We start from the raw sequence: 20,024 nt of genomic DNA on the forward strand, positions 1-20,024 counted from the left end.
CAATGTGAGAGGACACCATTCCCCTCTTCGATGCTTTCTTGAATGAAGCAGCAAGCACAATTCTGGAGCACTAATGTCATCCTTGCATCTAGGTGCAAGAGTCAGTGGGAGCGATGTATAACTACTCTGGCAGACCAGCAGCCCCCCCGCCACCCCCAACGCCCTCCCTCTGGGGTCTCAACAGAACACTGGCAGTTAAGATCCTGGCACTTCTGAGGCACTAAATGAAAACTTCAATATAAATTTACAGGGGCACCTCACCTCTCCAAGAAAGTAAGCTGACTCTCCAAGGCAAGCGCAGAGTAACCAGACCTCTTCTGACCCATTCTGCTCTGTGGACTCTGGGATTCACGCAGCTGGGGATTGCAAAAATTGGAAGTCATTGAGGCAGCAGGTGATTTAAATGACCAGCTGCCTCCGCACTTCACCCATGTGCAAATCCTGGACCGACTCCAGTCCCACCACTGCCAACTTGGCAAATGCTGGGTTTAGGGACAGGACGTAGAAATTGGAAAGTTCAGCCGTTTGAGATTTTCACCATGACTATGAACCTCTCCGTTATGGCAAAAATCTGGCCCATGGTGTGTGATCCATCCTTCCCTCAGCCCTGACTGTTAGTGCTGGCTTTTACATTTTGATCAGAGATTGGCAGGAAACTTAGGCACAGGAATGTGGATCACCCACAGTGTAATTTCCCAATTAGAGCTCACAGGAAATCCCACATTCTTAATCATTATCTAATCAGCCCTTCAGGAAAATGTGCAGGTCATAATGAAAATCCCAGAGATGGCTGAATTTCCAAGTCCTGGCCCCAACCCCAGCCTTAGGTTCAACTCTGACAGATCCCAGGCTAAGTTGCATCATATAAACTCGCACATGGGATAAAAGTTTACCGACAGGAGGCACCACCTTCAGGAAACAGAAGGAAACCTTGAGGGAACAGGAGGAGTTTTACACACTGTGGTTTTGTGCAGCCAAATTAAAAGCTTGAAGCTTTTAACGTTTATGTTGTAAATAAAGACACCCACATATAATTGCTATTAAAACTGCAAAAATTAAACCAATTTTTTTTAAACTGAATTCTCAAAGGTGCTCACGTACATGTATACTTTATGAAGCTATTATATATTTTGACCACACAGCGCTTGAGGGAGTACATAGATGTATCTAAATTCTGTTCAGTGACGAAGTTTGTGTTGGAACTGTTTTTTGTTTCTGGGGATTAGGCAGACGATGTGACGGGATGTCTTTATCTTCTAATGATCATGTTGTCAGTGTGCCTGACTTTCATGGTCAATGGATAAGAAGCGGGATCAATTTATTGTGAATGAGCTTCCTACACCAAGGCCAATATTTCAACAGTTCCAGGCGGTGACCGAACTGGCCTCATACTGACTAGAATATGTCTCACATGTGCTTCTACCATTGATAAACTTACGCAAAACTGACAGCGAGTGCTTGAACACTAAGACAGTGCTTTTGCTCCAGAACAAACTACTTCCTCAGAAGACTAAGGAAATTTGGCATGTCAGCTACGACTCTCACCAAGTTTTATAGATGCATCATAGAAAGCATTTTTTTCTGGTTGTATCACAACTTGGTATGGCTCTTGCTCTGCCCAAGACCTCAAGACCTACAAAAGGTCGTGAATATAGCCCAAACCATCACGAAAACCAGCTTCCCATCCACTGACTGTGTCTACACTTTCTGTGCACCCTAGACATTCTCTCTTCCACCTTCTTCCTTTGGGAAAAAGATACAAAAGTCTGAGATCACGTACCAACCAACTCAAAAACAGCTTCTTCCCTGCTGCTGTCAGACTTTTGAATGGACTTACCTTGCATTAAGTTGATCATTCTCTACACCCTAGTATGACTGTAACACTACATTGTGCACTCTCTTGTTTCCTTCTCTATGAACAGTATGTTTTGTCTGTATGATGTGCAAGAAACAATACTTTCACTATATGTTAATACATGTGACAATAATAAATCAAACAGTAAGCTGGTTCTCCAAGATTGTAACACCAGTCATGATCCTTGTGGTCTCCTAGCTGAATGTATGAGCATGCCAAGAATGTGTCAAAGGAGGTGCCCTTCTGGCTGTAGCAGTTGTGTGATTTGAAGGGCTGAAATATATGGTGTTGTGAGTTTAATATTGTATCTGCGCACTATTGCTGTTGATGCCTTTTGTTGAAGATCCTAACCTCTGGAATTCCCTCCTGAAACCTCTCTATCTATCCACCTCTCTTTCATTCTTTAAGATGCACTTCTAAAGTTACTTCCTCAACCGATTTTTAGGCATCCACAGTAATATCCCTAATGTGGCTCATTTTTCTTTCATTGTGCTTTGTTGAAGCATCTTGGATTGTATTATTGTATTAAAGACTTGAAAGAAATTCAATTTTCTGTTGTTATTGCTAGTGGTGGCACTAACAAAGACAGAAAGGCTGGTAACTGTTTTTATTGACATTTCATAATCCTTATCCTCTCACCTAGGTCATGGAGAAATGTCTTCCTACAGGCCAGGGGCCTGAATCTCTCGACCAGAGATAAACTTCCAGTGTTAGGCAGAGGCCTAACTTTCTCGGCACACAGCAGGTAATGTTCAATGACAGTCAGAATTCCTGATTCTATCCCCAGGATTCCTGAGTTTTTACTTTAAAACATGTGGGAAATCACTCCCATGCTCAAAGCTCCAGATAAATTAGGCATAGTGATTAGGATCTACTCTTCAGAGAGACTCCACCTCACCAATACCTTCATTTCCATTGTCCAAATTGTTTTATTTAACTCCTCCTATGGGTTGTTGGAATATTGGTTGAGATATTTCAATGGGTTGGTAAGAAATTGCTGCACTGACTGTCATCCCCATCAGGAGGTCTGTAACCTGTTCTCAGGAGCATACCCAACGGCATATTTGGCTTTACATTGACACTTTATGGCATAAACCCCAGTATACAAATGGAGCTACATTATTTTAACCATTTACGGTTTCTTAGCTAGCAGCAATTTGTCAACCATTTCAACAGTTACAGTTTTTTCAGGATTGTGGTACAGTTACCAACTCTAGTATCTTTGGGAAACAGCTGCCAATAATTTAAGACAAATTTATAGAGAGAAGCATTATAAAGTTTGCAGATGACACAAAATCTGGTAATGTATCAGTGATGAGGGTTCAGAGTGACAGACAGAATAGAGAATTGGGCAGAAACATGCCAGATGCTATTTAATGTATGGAAGTATGACATGATGCAATTTGGAAGGACTTGCATAGAAAGACACCATTTTGGTGTACAATGGCACCATTTTGGAAAGTGTAGATAAGCAACAGGACTTCAGTGTCCATATACATAAATCCTTAAGGCAGAGAAAGTCAATAAGGCATTCAACAAGAATATTAGTTACTTAGATTTATAAATGAAACAATAAAAATAAAGAAATTGTGCGTGCACGCTATATAAATCATTGGTTAGTCCTCAACTGAAGCATTCTGGGCATCATAGTTCAAGAAATGTAAAGGTTTTAGAAAGAGAACAGAAACAGCCTTATTGGGGATGTTACCAGAGATGAACAATTTCAGTAATAAGGAGAGATTGAAAAAGTTGTTTGGAATAGAGAAAGTTAAGAGGGACCAGTTGAGGTTTTCTAAGTGATGTGGGGTTTTGACAATTATTTCTTATGGAAAGTGTATCATTATCTAGCAGCCATAGATTAAACAATAATTGGTAAACACTCAAGGGGGTACATGTGGAGATACATTTTGCACTCAGAGTTGTTGGGATTTGGAATGCTACCTGGAAAGTAATCCTGTAAGGAACTTTTAAAGGGAATTGGACAGATGAGGAACTTAGAGCTGCAAGCAATACGTGGGAAAAGCGTCAACACAGAATGAAAGTCTGAATGAATTCCTTCTACGCTTCAATTCTATGATACAGGAAGATAAAATCCTTTTCCAGTGGAGCATGATGGCTACATTTGGGAGAAATAATTATTTGTTTTTTTTAACCAGTCTGTACATTTCCCTGATTCTGCTCTAATATCCAGTTGCAAATTTATAGCCACTTCTGCAGATGGCCCACACTCTCCATGATGTGTGCTATTTTTAATGAGTAACTGGGCCTTGCTTAATGAGTAGCCTTTACTTGCTGTTCTTTTAGTCAGTGGGATGCCACTGAATAAATATTAATTTGATCATTTAAAATGATTTCCCCAGTGTGAGTTCACATCTGCAAACCTCGAACTCTGGAGGAAATTACTGTGCATTACACAACACAAATGCCAAAACCATTTCCTTTCCAACATTGAAGATAGAAAGGAAGTTTTTAAGCAAATAAATATTGCCATCTCTCCCCCTCTTAAACACACAGTGGGATATTTGACTTATTGGGGTCAGGTTATGTAACAATTCAATGTAGGAAAGGGAGAAAAACAGGAAGGCAATACAGCAGGGATTAGGAGTAAAATAAGAAAATAGAGGTGGGTTTGAATTATATTTATATAAATGACTACCGTAGGCTAGGATTTTCCGGCCTCAGCAGCAACAGGCATCATCCTGCTTGCAACAATGCCCGTCACCGGTGGAGCCGGGAATCATAAAGTCATAGAATCCCTACAGTGCTAAGAGGCCATTCAGCACAATGAGTCCACACAGACAGATACCCAAGGCCGGAACTGAATCTGGGTCGCTGGTGCTGTGAGGCAGCAGTGCTAACCACAGTGCTAGCCACTGTGTCGCCCATACTCACCCAAATGGTCAGCTCCAGGTACAGACTGGTATTTGAGGGGTACAGTATAAGAGTTTTACAGAGATGTGCCTTAGACCAGGTCAGGTCTGGGTTTTAAATACTGTTAACTATAAAATGGGCAGGATGGATTCACCAGGAAACAAAATATTGGTATTATTCAAAGATCCATTTGTACACTGGAATGCAAGGATGATGCAGGGAATGGGGCAAATGCTGAATCTGTTTTTAGTCATATTGAAAGAGTATGAAAAGAACTGTGTCTTCAATTGGAGTTCATTACAGACTAAACATAAATGATAATGTGAAATGTAGACAAATGTGTAAAAATGCTATGAATATATTAATAGTTGGTAAAAGTAATGTAAGTGACAAAGAAGGAGGGTTTTTTTTTAAATGTGTCTGATTGCTTTTTAGATAATTACAATTTTCACACAAAAACAAAACTCAGAAAAAGATGGAAATACTCAGCAGGTCAGGCAGCATCTGGAGGGACCTGCTTTATGTGAACATAATTGATGATCTCATTGGCATTACAACGCAAAGTTAACTTCAAATCACAAGAGACCTGCACATTGGTAAACCCAACAGAGACTCCTGACAGGAGTTTTATATGCTTTGCCTGTGAATTACAAACATGAATGGTATGAAGCATTTATTAACATATTGAGCAACGATCACGAAAAATAAACGTCACCATGAAAGACTTGTAACAACTGTTTGCGGAATGAGGACATTTCCAAGTAGATTGAAATCAAATGGGCTTATGGTACAAATAATAAAATAATTAAAACATTCATTCCCTTGACAAATTTTTGATATGTTTAGATAGAAATAAACTTCAGCAGCAACAGAGATCATCTGTGATTGCATTAATTCAAGTGTTGGGGTCAGATCGCTCTCTGAGGGAGGAAGGGTCCGCAGCCACTCTGTGTTTAATCTGTGGGGGGAGCAGGGGGCCGCAATCAGTCTGGGTAGTGGGGAGAGCAGAGATAAGGGGGACAGTAATGTTGAGATGGTGGGGAAATGTCTGTGGGGGCCAGGCAAAGGCTTTATATGGCTGGGAGCGATGTGGCAGGGAGTGTTGTTCCATTTTTTTACTGTGCATGTGCAATTGAAGGTCCTGATCGGAGCTGCAGAGTTAAGCCCCACCCACAGGCTTGGGCAGCACGATCCAGAATTACTGCTATTTTTTCCAGGCAATGTGCGTATTCGGGGTCTAAAAATCAGATCTGAAATACTTCCAGATTCTGAAATTAGAATCAAAATGGTAAAATTGGGCCCAGAGTTTCAGATACCTACTGCTCTTTGCGAAGAAATACAGCTCTTCTTCCCTCTTCAACCACCTAGCTCGAATTTTAAGATTATGTCCCCATGTTCTTGAAGCATTCTCCAAGGCGACCTTCACGACACACGATAGCGTAGAGTCGCTGAGCAGAGAATGATAGCCAAGTTCCGCACACATAAGGACGGTCTCAACAAGGGTCTTGGGTTCATGTCGCACTATCTGTAACCCCCGTGACTTGCCTGGGTTTGCAAAACCTCACTTACTGTACTGTCTGGAGACAATACACATCTCTTTAACCTGTGACCAGTGCTCCTTCCACTCAATGTCAGCCACTTTAAGACTTGAACAGCAGGTTAGGTGTAAAGATTCGCATTCTAATCAGTAATCTGTAAACTGTCTGTGCTTTATATGCTCTGTCTGAGGCCAGAACTCTCCATTCCCCTGACGAAAGGACTAACCCGAAAGCTAGTGAGTGTACTATCAAATAAATCGGTTGGACTTAAACCTGGTGTTGTCAGACTTTTTACTGTGTTTACCCCAGTCCAACGCCGGCATATCCACATCTTGACCTGTCCACCAGAGGAAATAATTTATTTGTAACCAGCCTATAAAATCCTCAGTCAGATCACCTCACATTCTCCCATTCTGATGGTTGGATAAAGTGCAAGAAAAAGACATTCACAGAACCAAGCAGATGAATGAGGATAAAGCGAAGGCAGGGAAGGACACTAATGAGACAGAACTAAAGACACACAGAGGGATATTGAAAGATAAAAGGCAAAGGAGGAATCAGGAAAGGGTTAAAGTGACAAAGTGAGAGATAAAGGAAAAGACAAAGACAACCACTTTCTGTGAACCATTAGCTGCTAAAGGAAAGGAAACCTGTAATAAATCAGATTTGTTTCATTTTCAAGCCACCATCAACTGGACAAGTTGCTGCTAATAAGAATAACATTTTAACCAATTGCACAGGATAACTTATTGCAACAGAAAGGTGACTATGCTATCATTGTCACTGACATTATGAATAAGTTTAGTTTTCATTAAACCGGGTTTAGAAGTTGTAGATATTCTCCAATTAAAGGACATCACTTTTTTCAAAAGCTGAGATTTTAATGCATTTCATATAATTAGTCACACATTTGTGATCTATCCTGCATAAATCCTCAGGAAGACCTTCATCACTGTTAAATTATATTGAACAGGCAAACTGCGTTAGTACACACTACAAATTAAAATTAAACCAGCTGATACAACAAAAATGGACCTTCCAGATCCCTTAGGCCGTCACTCAATGGCATCAATCTTGACCCCACAATCCTTCAAAGCTCTGTTTTCCTCATGTTTTTCAATTCCAGCTCCTCTTCTACCAGCATTTAAGAACATAAGAACATAAGAAATAGGAGCAGGAGTAGGCCATCTAGCCCTTCGAGCCTGCCCCGCCATTCAATAAGATCAAGGCTGATCTGTCGTGGCTCAGTTCCACTTTCCCGCCCTCTCCCCATAACCCTTAATCCCCTCTCTTATCAAAAACCCATCAACCCGCGTCTTAAAAATATTTAGCGAGGCAGCCTCCACCACTTCAACGGGCAGAGAATTCCAGAGATTCACCACCCTTTGAGTGAAGAAGTTCCTCCTCAACTCCGTTCTAAACCGCCCCCCCCTTTATCTTGAGGCTGTGCCCCCTAGTCCTACTGTCTTTTTTGAGCGGGAAGAGTCTCTCCACCTCTATCCTATCCATCCCATTCATCATCTTATACATCTCAATGAGATCTCCCCTCATTCTTCTAAACCCTAACGAGTACAAGCCTAGTTTATTCAGCCTCTCCTCATAGCTCAACCCCCTCAACTCCAGTATCAGCCTAGTAAACCTCCTCTGCCAGTATCCCCAGCCAACAGCAGCACACAGCCAACCGAGTCCCATGGGCCCAATCTTCACCAGAATGGAAATCATTCTGTAAAACCTCCTCACCTCCGCTTATGAACGTCTTGGTGGCTATGGCAACTGTATTTGCCTATCTTCAGCTCCTAGATCCAGCCTCCCTCCATTTTCTTCAGCCTGCCTGTGTACACCACGAGGTCAACTAAGCTTGGAGAGCTTTGTGTTTTTATATAGTTTCAACCAGTTGCAGTTTCCCAGAAACCTGAAGTTTCCGTTTTATTTTTCCTATAAATCTGAAAATTTAGTTCCTTTTCAGGTAGGGTCCAACACCCAAAAAATACAAATGATGAAATGACAACAATCAGCAGTCTCCATAGGGCTGGCATAGAATTTAACAGTGATGAGGATCTCCTGCCTTTCATTGGTCTCTCTCTTCAAATGCCCCTCCTGTGCATCGCCCATCTCCCCCCTTTTATAGCCCTACCCTACTCAGGCTTCTCTCTCACTCAGGCCCACCATCACATAGGCCCCACCCCCATGGCACACTAATGGTGCTCATCCAAGCACTGCCAGGGTGTTAGGTGGGCACTGCCCTGCTACAGCCCCAAACCACCTGGGGCTTTAATGGGTTCCGATCTCCCCGGTGTGACCATGGGGCACCTGGTCTATGCTACTGCAGAGCTGTAGTGATTCTCGCCGGTGTAACATCTCGCCAGCGAGTTTGGAAGCATCCGGGATGGTGGAAATTGTGCCAATCCCAGTTGGCACATGTTAATGCAGTCAATTCTATGTTAATTCTGACCAATAAAAAAATCAGATTTTTGGTCGCTCATGCTGTGCCCCCAGTTCGCCATGCTGATTGCCAGTTAGATCATGCCGTTTCCATTTATATAGTGCCTTTCATGTTCTTAAGACACTCCAGTATCCTTGGAGTCATAGAGGTTTACAGCATGGAAACAGGCCCTTCAGCCTAACTTGTCCATGCTGCCTTTTTTTTTAAAAAACCCTAAGCTAATCCCAATTGCCTGCATGTGGCCCATATCCCTCTATACCCACTGTACTCATGTAACTATCTAAATGCTTTTTAAAAGACAAAATTGTACCTTCCTCTACTACTGCCTCTGGCAGCTTACTCACCACCCTCTGTGTGAAAAAACTGCCCCTCTGGACACTTTTGTAGCTCCCCCCTTTCAACTTAAACCTACGCCCTCTAGTTTTAGACTCCCCTACCTTTGGGAAAAGATATTGACTATCTAGCTGATCTATGCCCCTCATTATTTTACAGACCTCAATAAGGTCACCCCTCACCCTCCTACGCTCTGGAGAAAAAAATCCCAGTCTATCCAACCTCTCCTATAACTCAAACCATCAAGTCCTGGTAGCATCCTGGTAAATCTTTTCTGCATTCTTTCTAGTCTAATAATATCCTTTGTATAATAGGGCGACCAGAACTGTACACAGTATTCCAACTGTGGCCTTACCAATGTTCGTGGTAGGTCATAGAATCATATTGTGCAGAGTATGTCATTCAGCCCATCAAATCTACACCAACCACAATCCCACCCAAGCGCTATCCCCAGGTCTCAAGCAGCACAGGTCCTGTTCTTTGATAAATAATGGCCAGAATATTCCGACCGTTCTCACTGACGGGTTCTTTACAGGTCTTCTGGCAGCCATGGAGGGGTGCACAGAACAAAAAACCTCATTGAGAGTGGTGGGATGTTTCTGTCACTACGAAACACGCTATGATGGAAGCGGGGAGAAGGGGGTGCAAAGAATATCTCACCCCTTGCTTTTTCCATAGTTGTATAAAAGGGGCAAACATAGCGAAAAAAAAAGGCTACCCACAATATCTAAATTTTCAAGGATATATTGCTTGAATGCTCCTGATGTCAGTCATTGTTACTAATACAAGCAAATACAGTGGTGAATTTGCACATAGCAAGATTACACTAACATGAATGTCCAGTGAATTTGTTTTTGAGAGTGTAGGGGTAATTTTGACTTTGAACAATAACTTAAGATGGAAGATTTTGGATCAGCTGTCCAGTATTTATCACTTTCAATTTTTATTTCCATTGAGTTTAACAAAATCAGGAGAGATATTCAGCTGACATTGCCTGCTTCAAACCACTGGCAAAGTCAAAAGTCAGGCAACACATTCCAATGACAATAACCACTGCTTAAAAATCTTTCATGTCACCTCTTTTTGCCGAACCAAACACCATAATTCTCTGGATGCTGCCTCCTCAGTCACTAGAAGTAATTTCTCCTTACTTACTCCATCAAAACCACTCATGATTTTGGACATTTTTATCAAATCTCTTAAACACTGATCTAAGAAACAGCTTCTTCATTGCCTTTACATCATTAAACCCTACAATTCTAGAAACTCTCTTCGGCACCCTCTTTAAGCCCCAACATCCTTCCTAAAGTGTGATCAGAATTGAACACAAATACTCCAGCTGAGGCCGAAGCAGCATTTTATAAAAGTTACGAACAAACTCTTGGCTTTAACTTCTCAATTTGAAAGATTTGTGTAAATACATCCCCAAGCAACACTTCTGTTAAAATTGTATCACTTATTTCACATTGCCTCTCCTCATTTTCCTACCAAAATGCATTACTACAAAACTTATTGGTATTAAATCTCATGTGCTATGTGTCCATATATTTCTCCAATCTGTCCATACCCCCCAAAGTCTATCCTATACCGCTCTTGCTTACTATGCTTTCCAATCATCTGCACACTTTTCAATTATGTTCTGTATACCCAAATCTACATCATTAATTTACATATGTATATATAAAAAAGAGCCATCATCCTAACACTGACACCTGGGAAAACACCACTGTGTTTTTTTTTAATCATACCACAATATCTTTTACAACCATCTGGACAGGCAAACTGAACCTTGGCTCAATGGCTCATATTAGAGAAAGCAGCGTTCCCTCATTGCTGCACAGACAGGTCCACATCAGAGTTAAGTGTTGTGGATTCAAACCCTACTCCAGGACATGATTTGACCCTGAAGAAATAACTTAATATTTGTTGAATATTGTTAAATGTCTCGATAGGCACGGTGGATAGCACAGTGGTTAGCACTGCTGCCTCACACCGCCAGTGACCTGGGTTTGATTCCCAGCTTGGGTCACTGTCTGTACGAAGTCTGCACCTTCTCCCCATGGTCTGCGTGGGTTTCCTTCGAGTGTTCCTGTTTCCTCCCACAGTCTGAAAGATGTGTTAGTTGGGTGCATTAGTCATGCTAACTTCTCCTTCAGTTACCCAAACACCACCAGAGTGGAGCAACCAGGGGACTTTCACAGTAACCTCATTGCAGTGTTAATACAAGCCTACTTACAACACTCATAAATAAACTAAGCTAATCATTATTATTAATTATTAAGTTTTTTGATCCTAGATTTTTAAATCTTATTAAAGTTTCATCATGATATTTCAGCTTCTATCTCAACCCCACGTGTATATCCTAATTTTTATTCTCCTTTCCATCAATTCATTTTAAAAGTTTTTATTATTAGTGCTTTGCATTTCTAACAATCAACAAATATTAAATTATTTCTTCAGTTCATGCCCTGGTGAGGGGTTTGAACCCACAACCACTTGACTGTGATACGCAAGTGTCACTGTTGGATGCTAATGAAAACGCCAACAAGGAATAGCACCGAATGTCTCAAAACCCGGATTTTAAAGTCAGCAATGAAGTAACAGCACTCACCACTGACCTCAAAGAAACCTTTGTTGAGAGGGCTAACAATCTGTGGTGGCAACTTTAACACTGCCATTGTGCAACTGATTGCAATGCAGTTTAATATGGATCCCCAGCATTAAGCTGCAACGATGTCATGTAGCTATCTAAGCTACCAGTCACATTGAAGAATTCTCACAGACAACAAACTAGGAAATCACTTTTTAAATAAATTGACGGAATGGAAATTAAAAATTGCAATATACACGTGGGTTTGAGATAGGGGCGGCATGGTGGCACAGTGGCTAGCACTGTTGCCTCACAGCTCCAGGGACCTGGGCTTGGGTCACTGGCTGTGCAGAGTCTGCGTGTTCTCCCCATGCCTGTGTGGGTTTCTTCCAGGTGCTCCGGTTTGCTCCCACAGCCCAAAGATGTGCGGGTTAGGTGGATTGGTCATGCTAAATTACCCCTTAGTGTCAGGGGGATTAGCTATTGTAAATACATGGGAGTTATGGGGATAGGGCCTGGATGGGATTGTGGTCAGTGCAGACACAATGGGCCACTGCAGGATTCTATGATTCTAGAAGCTGAAATATCATGATGAAGCTTTAATAAGATTACTTAAAAATCTATGTTGAAAAAAACCTAGTAATTAATCATAATGGAGACATTTAACAACGTTCAACAAATATTAAATTAATTCCTCAGGGTCAGCTCAATTGTTCACGGTACTTACCACACAGCTTACCGATAAAAGACCAGTTACAGCTCAGCGAACAAGGATTCACTTTCTTGGTTGTTTCTACTAGCAATATCAAAGTGGCAAAAGACAAGTTCTCATCAAATCCACTGATCTTGCTATTTGCTGGCTGTGGAGAGGGACTGAGGGTGGTGGGGAAAGATGGGAGGACTGAATGCAGTCTGTCACTGAGCGCCAAATGACATACTGAAACTACACCTTCATATGTGTTCATTCCTGAAGCTGCAATTAGATTCAGAAGGGTAATAACAGCAAATGCTGAGCAGTTCACAATCAAATACAAACCCCACAAATTCCAGGTCACTGTCTTTCAGGGAGCTGAGCTGACACAATGAGTTACATGTCTCTCCCACAGTGCTGTAAAATTCTGTAATTTCCTCTCGTGACGTATTGCATTCACTCCTGGGCTAATGCATGTCAATGGCGGCTGCATGAGACATATCTGGTGTGCCTAATGACACAGCATACTGCACAAAGCAAGATGGTTCCACCTTCAAAAAACAAGAGTCCATGTTTGATCAGCCAACTTCAGCTCCTGGAGATGTCAGACGCGTCATCTCTTGCTAATGCATTTATGGCGAGAGATGCAATTTCCGAGCCTCGCTCATGATCTTACTATTTCTCTTCTAAACCTTATGGAAAAGGTAAGGCCTTCCCCAAAGTTCACTGTGATGGCAGTTTAAGTAGTTGTAGTATGGAGGGTTCAAAATGGACAATGACTGATATGGTGAAACTGCATTGCAGGCAGTGTCAGTAAGACAATATGGTAGTTACCGGCAACGGAAACATTTCACATACATTCTTGCCTTGTTATGACATAAACTTTGAAAATGATGCAGGTTATAGCTTAGGTTTGTTGATTTCCTTTGCTGATGTTTTCTTTCTCTTTGTTAGACGTTATTGCAAAACAGTGAAATCTCACAGTACAGTGGAATGGATGGAGTCAAGATATAGACTGCTATGCACAGCAATCCTTGCTACAACAGCTCTACGCAACCAGCCCAGCACCTCAACCATGGGCTACCCTTACACAATCACAAATGCCACACACAAACTGTGTTTAACATCTTACCACCTATCTGTAAAGGAGAGTGACTTGTACATTAAGGTGCATAAGATTATGAGGAGTATGGATGGGATGGGTAGGATGCAGCTGTTCCTCTAAGTTGAAAAGGTCAATAATAGGGAGACGTAACTTTAAGGTGAGGGGCAGGAGAGTTAGGGGGGATTTGAGGGAAACCTTTTTTTTCACCCAGAGGGTGATAGGAATCTGAAATGCATTAGGGTTATGCCTGGAGGGTAGTAGGGGCGGAAAACCCTACAACCTTTAAAAAGTAAATGGATGAGCATTTGAAATGTCATAACATTCAAGGCAATAGGGATAGCACTAGGAAGTGGGATTAGTGTAGATTTACTGTAGTTTTGTTGGTGTAGACTCTATGGGCTGAAGGTCTCCTTTGTGCTGCATGACTCTATGGGCCCAATTTTACCGTTGCATCGTGCCCATGTTCGGGCGCTAAAACTTGGTAAAGACGGGCATGAGGCAATTAGCACGTCATGCTCAGCAAAGGTCTATTTCAGGCGCTCCAGCTTCTGAAGAGATAGGTTCAGAGCTTCCAACAAGGGGGAGGGAGAAGTCAGATGTATCTCTGGTTGGGGAGGCGGAAGGCCAGATGTATCTCTGGTGGGGGGTGAAGTGGGGGGTAGGGGCAGGGGATTGCAATTGGTCTGGGAAGCTGGGGGGAGGGGGGAGTCGGTAGATAAGGGGGACAGTTATTTTGTAGAAATGGGGTGATATCTGTGGGGGCGATCACTCCCAGGCCACTTTATTTGTTTTTTTGTGGGGGCCATCGCTCCTGCTTTTCGCTCCTGGGCCGCCTTATCTGCTTTATGCAGCTCGGGAGCAATGTGACAGGGGCGCATTTTTTCCTTACTGTGCGTGCGCCATTCAAAGCTCCGATCAGAACTGAAGCATTTCAGGTATGATAGGCCCCACCTACAGTGTGATTCAGACTCGCGATTTTCTTTCCAGGCTAAGTGCATATGGGGGTGCCTGAGAACAAACAGTTTTCCAAGTCAGATCTGAATTGCGCCCAGATTCAGCACTTAAAATCAAAATGGTAAAATCGGATCCTATGGGTGGAATTTTCTGGCTGTTGGCACGAGTGGGATTTTCTGGTCCCATTACAGTGAAGGAGATTTGGCTAAGCACCAAGTTCTCTATTCTCACTTGTAGTGGCAGTGGGACACAAACAGCCAGTAAGATTGTGCCCTGTGCCTCTTCACAGGATATATAGCGATAGTGTGCTGTCCAGTCCCAGCTAAAACATAAGGACAAAAACAATTGGGCAGGATTTTCCAGCCCCTCTAGGCAGCGGGATCTTCTGGTCCCATCCGCGGCCAATGGCACATCACATCCACTGCAGGAAAATCCCCTGCAAGGGGGCCAGAAAATCCAGGCCAGAGTGGACTCTTGGACATTGCTGCTTCCAGGAACCTGTGGTCAGTGCTGCTTTACTGCAGCTGTGATTAGGTCTGCAAGGATTGTAAATCTTCAGACAAGCTTTATTCACCTTCTCTGGATTGTTTATATTTCAGAGAGGGAAGAATGGTGAAAGATTTATAAGGCTTGTTGTATACATAATTCCAAGATTATTTTGTAAAGCGCAAACACTTAATATTTTATTCGACTGTAAAGTATTCTATCTGCAGGAGATACTATTATGCAAAAAGCTGAATTTGCATTCAGCAGGCTGCCCAGCTCTCCTGTTTTCCCAGTTCAGTATGATCTTCACCACAACGCTGAATGCAGGGATTTGTTAGTTATTCCTTGTAAAGCATTTTGATTTCTTGAGTCTGGTGTAGATTTAGATATTGTTACAGTATTTTTCCTAGCAGCCAAATGAGGTCAACAGCTCTTATACCATTAATATTTAACAGGAGAGGTTTTGACTTCAGAATTCAAGTATCCAGCGCCTTAGGTTTTTTCTTTCTATATCGGTTTATGTTTGAAAAAAAATAGAAACTCATGATTTATGTAGCAAATCTATTGTAGTTTCTTATTTATGAGATGGTAGAGACAGCAATACTGCTAACATTACTGATCCCAGTGGCCCCAAGCTACAGAAGAGAGGCAAAAGAGATTCAAGCCAGGCTTGCCTAAAAGGTACAAAGCTCTCCACAGTTGAATAGCATACTGACAGCCAATGTTTTGGCTTGTGCATGCAGAATGTGTAACTTGGCAAGGGACCAGAAAAATTAGCAATACCTGTAGGACTAAATGAGTGAGACTTTAGAGCCTACAGGAGGGAGGGGAAAAACGAATGTCATCATAAATTGGTATTTATGAGGAGAATATATTTCCACATGGACCAAGATAGGGTGCAATTCACTTCAGGAAAGCAGCATAGAAAAGGGCAGCAGAATGGCTAATCACATAACAATAACAGTAGCATAGTAGTTAGCACTGCTACCTCACAGAGCCAGGGACCCAGGTTCAACTCCGGCCTTGGGTGACTGTGTTGAGTCTGCACATTCATCCCGTGTCTACATGAGTTTCCTCTGGGTGCTCTGGTTTCCTCCCACAGTCCAAAAGACATGCTGGTTAGGTGCATTGGCCATGCTAAATTCTCCTTCAGTGTACCCGAATAGGTACGGGAGAATGGTGACTAGGGAAATTTCACAATAACTTCATTGCAGTGTTAATGTAAGCCTATTTGTGACACTAATAAATAAATTTTAACTTAAAACTAAATTTATCCAAACATTTAAAGCAAAAGCTATAAATCTTGAAGAGGATCGGAAAATCCCTGCATCTGAGCCTGGAATTGGATTAAAAGAGAAATCAGATGCTTTACAGATGCAGAAAGGAAGTCGATAATATTTCATTGTTAATTCCTGCATAAGCTGCAGTGTCTCTCTGTGGAAAGCTGCTTGACAATTCTTATCGATTACCAGTGATTGCTGGACTATCAGACTGATTGAGAAGCAGACCCATATATTAACAAATGAAAGAATGCTCCCTGCAAACATAGGTGTTCTTGAGGGAGGCGAGCTGGATAACTTGAGGGATGAAAGCTTACAATGGATTAGAAATGAGCCTCACCACTGGACTGCAAATAGTGCCAGGACTTGAGTGGAAAATGAATTGAATTGATCATTCAGTTTATCCTGTTCTGTGTGTTTCTTCTCCAGTTCTTAGATTTCTATATACGAAGCAGGTTGCTGTGGCACTGACAATGGTCAGCAATACATAGATGCAATTATAGACACAGAGTGATGCACGGTGGACGCTGGGGAATTAATGATGAGGAGCTCAGAATCAACGGATGCAGCTTCCTCTTCTTTTCATTTTGATGGCTATTAAAGTTTACAACAGTTAGAATCCTTCCACCCAAGAGATAGCTAATGAATAAAAATATCAGCAGTACCCACAATTGCTTGTGGTGAACTCTAGCAGACTTCAAGGGATTCAAATTGGGTTTTAACAGAGAGGGGACAGGCTGAATTGTACTTTTTATGGGTTATGGACTTCACTGGCTGGGTCAGTATTTATTGCCCATCCCTAATTGCCTTTGAGAAGGCAGTGGCGAGTGGCCTTCTTGAACCACTGCAGTTCCTGTGGTATAGGTATACCCACAGTGCAGCTGGGGAGGAAGTTCCATGAATTTGACCTAGCGGCAATGAGTTAATTAAAAAGTATTTCGAAATCAGGATGGTGTGTGACTTGGGGGGTGGGTGGGAGTTGGTGAGATATTGCAGATGATGGCTTTCTCATGTGTCTATTTCCCTTGCTCTGCTAGGTGGCAGAGATGGTGGATTTGGAATCTTTTTTTTATATCTTGATCTCCCTGCTCGCCTGCATCCCCCAGCGAACCCCATCCCTCCCCTCCCCCAGTAAAAAGTCTGACAACACCAGGTTTCAGTCCAACCAATTTATTTGATAGTAAACTCACTAGCTTTCGAGGGGTTTCCCTCTTCTTCAGGTGAATGGAGAGTTCTGGCCTCAGACAGAGCATATAAAGCACAGACAGTTTACAGATTACTGATTACAATGCGAATCATTCTAATCAGTAATCTGTAAACTGTCTGTGCTTTATATGCTCTGTCTGAGGCCAGAACTCTCCATTCACCTGAAGAAGAGGGAAACCCCTCGAAAGCTAGTGAGTTTACTATCAAATAAATCGGTTGGACTAAAACCTGGCGTTGTCAGACTTTTTACTGTGTTTACCCCAGTCCAACGCCGGCATATCCACATCATCCCCTCCCCCAACCACACAGCCACTGGCAAACTATATGTTGCAGTGCCTTAATAACAGCAAATGGGATATAAGAGGGAGGATTAAGCTTAGCTCATGAACACTAAACCCATCATCCCTGTGACCATTTTCGGCCCACACCTTCACCACATTAAAAGGAGACAATTCCATTCAATGAAAGATCAAAGAAAACTACCTCTGTTCGATGTACCAACATCCATTTTCCATCTTCCTCTTGTTTGTAGAATTCCAAATAAGGGTCAGATTTCCCAAAGAGATCCTACAACAAAAGAACAGAATGAGAAAAAGTTCTATTCAAATAGCAATTTTATTACTATCCATGTTAATATCTTACACTTCAAAACAACTTATTTTCTTACTTATTCTGCAAAGGGTACCATTCTGGTTAGAAAAATATTTTTTGGATACTTCGAAACTCAAGAAAGAAAGCTGAGTTTATGCAGATGAAAAGCCTTGCAAAGCAAGAATGATTCCTAGACTATATACATACAGCACTGATAAAGCAGCAGATGAACACTCTATGATGTTCCCGACTCCCTGTATGTGAACAGCTTGAAAAATTATTTAGCCTCTGGAGATAATCAAAATGTTTCATATTTAATATGAGTAAGGAGCATCTCTCTGCTGCTGTAGTGCATTAACCAGTCATACCTAACTTACTGATGAGTGGCATGCATTTGTGTAAGCTCAGCAAGGCTGCAATCCTGCTGTGGGGCTTCTCAAGAAGAGCAAGTGTGTTGGTGATACAGAACTATGAATATAAACATTTCTTACTTTGGTCGCTGCCTTGAAGCTTTCTGGCAAACACGCCACCTGATAATCTGGTTTGTGCTCCAGATGCACATTACACCCCATCTCCCCCCTCCCCTGCTCCATACACACCACCAGTGTTCTTCAGACTGAAATTGGTATCCTCAGTGGACATATGCAAAGACTATCTGCATAATCTGCACTAAGTCTGCACTATGTGCGAAAGGACAATGTACAACATTGGCATATTCAATAAATAAAAGCAAACAAGCCTTTCATGCTTAGGATTGAGGGGAGGGGGTATAACTTTCTCTGAGCTACCCCGAGCCACCTACTCCTTCATACAGCTCAACTTAATGAAGGAGGTGATGCACAAGAGGAGAGCAGTCAGTTTGTACGGTTAGTAATTTAGGGAGAAAATGGACTCCGAAAGCACAGCAAAAAATAAAACAAGGAACTGGATAGCCTGATCAGGTCAGAAAATAACCTGGCTCCAGCATAAGGGACAAGACACTTCACCTTTTGAAGTACACACTTACAGCAGGATAAGGGGGAATGCTCTTGGCATGGACTTGCCAAAGGACACCAAGATACCAACTAGCTCTTAGCTTCGTGGCAAGATTCACCGCTGGACCATCACCCAAGGTAATTATTTTTGACAGGAACAACTCTCTGCTCAAATATTCCAACAAGCGCCTCTTTTCCTGAGCATGCTGTTGGTCTGATTTTCAGTCACCTTTAACATACCTTCAGCAAAGAAAGCAGGGAGTGCTCTCACCAGTGGGTGAACTACACTGATTACTATAATTCAAAAGCCTGTAATTATACAGTCCAACCCATACATACTAAAAAAAGCACCTCACAAAGGCAAAATTGAAGGAGAAAAAAGATAAGAGCCAGTAAGTTAAAAATGTTTCTTGTTACCTTTTTTACCCTAGTGCCATATGCAGAACTAATGCAGTGAAACTAGATTAAGGCTCAGTAGTAAGCCAATAGTAAACTGGGTTTATAATGCAAAGTAGTCAGGAGATTACAGTGATGGGTGGGCATGCTGCAATTAATATTTTTGAAGTGTAATTTTCTCTTTGGAGGAAGTAATGAGCATGCACTGTGACTATACAACTGTATCCTCAGTCAGAACGTAGCATATAGTATCCCTCTCTACTGTGTACTCAGCGTCCAAGGAATGGCACTAAATCACAGCTTCACTTTAAATGCATTTAGGTGCAGAAATATGGTACAGTGAGCAGTCATTGAATATTGGCTCCAAAGGGCGTTCTCCACATGCAAGTCTAGAGTGTGATCATTAGCAGGTAATTGACCACAAGATCGAAATGGGTGAGGGAATAACAACTTAGGTCAACTCAGTCCTCATCGACACCTCATTTATAAGACAGGTCCTTGGATAATAATCATGAAAGATAATCCTACTTGATTTTTCTTTCGTCCTAAGTTGGGAATTGTTATTCAACTAAAGGCCACTGAGGTAACTGAGCCTGGAATCTCCTTAGACGTACATCAGAGTAAGTTTTATACTGACTGGAAGTGTCCCATTAACTATCCTAATGCAAGAAATGGGACCGCCAAGAGGACCTTATTTGTTCTATTTGTAAT

The 20,024-nt window shown here is 42.0% G+C and overlaps 1 protein-coding gene across 1 annotated transcript in view; it reads right to left on the bottom strand.

Moving 5' to 3' along the window:
- cpne2 (copine II) overlaps positions 1–20,024 on the bottom strand; it is a 259,830-nt gene that overhangs the window by 198,917 nt on the left and 40,889 nt on the right. Inside the window, exon 6 of the mRNA XM_080187114.1 lies at positions 17,836–17,919. Within this exon, the coding sequence (XP_080043240.1) occupies positions 17,836–17,919 (84 nt within the window). The remainder of the gene's footprint in view (positions 1–17,835; positions 17,920–20,024) is intronic.

This window comes from Carcharhinus amblyrhynchos, chromosome 4 (assembly GCF_965287045.1).
Source record: "Carcharhinus amblyrhynchos chromosome 4, sCarAmb.v2.hapA, whole genome shotgun sequence".
Taxonomy (NCBI): domain Eukaryota; kingdom Metazoa; phylum Chordata; class Chondrichthyes; order Carcharhiniformes; family Carcharhinidae; genus Carcharhinus; species Carcharhinus amblyrhynchos.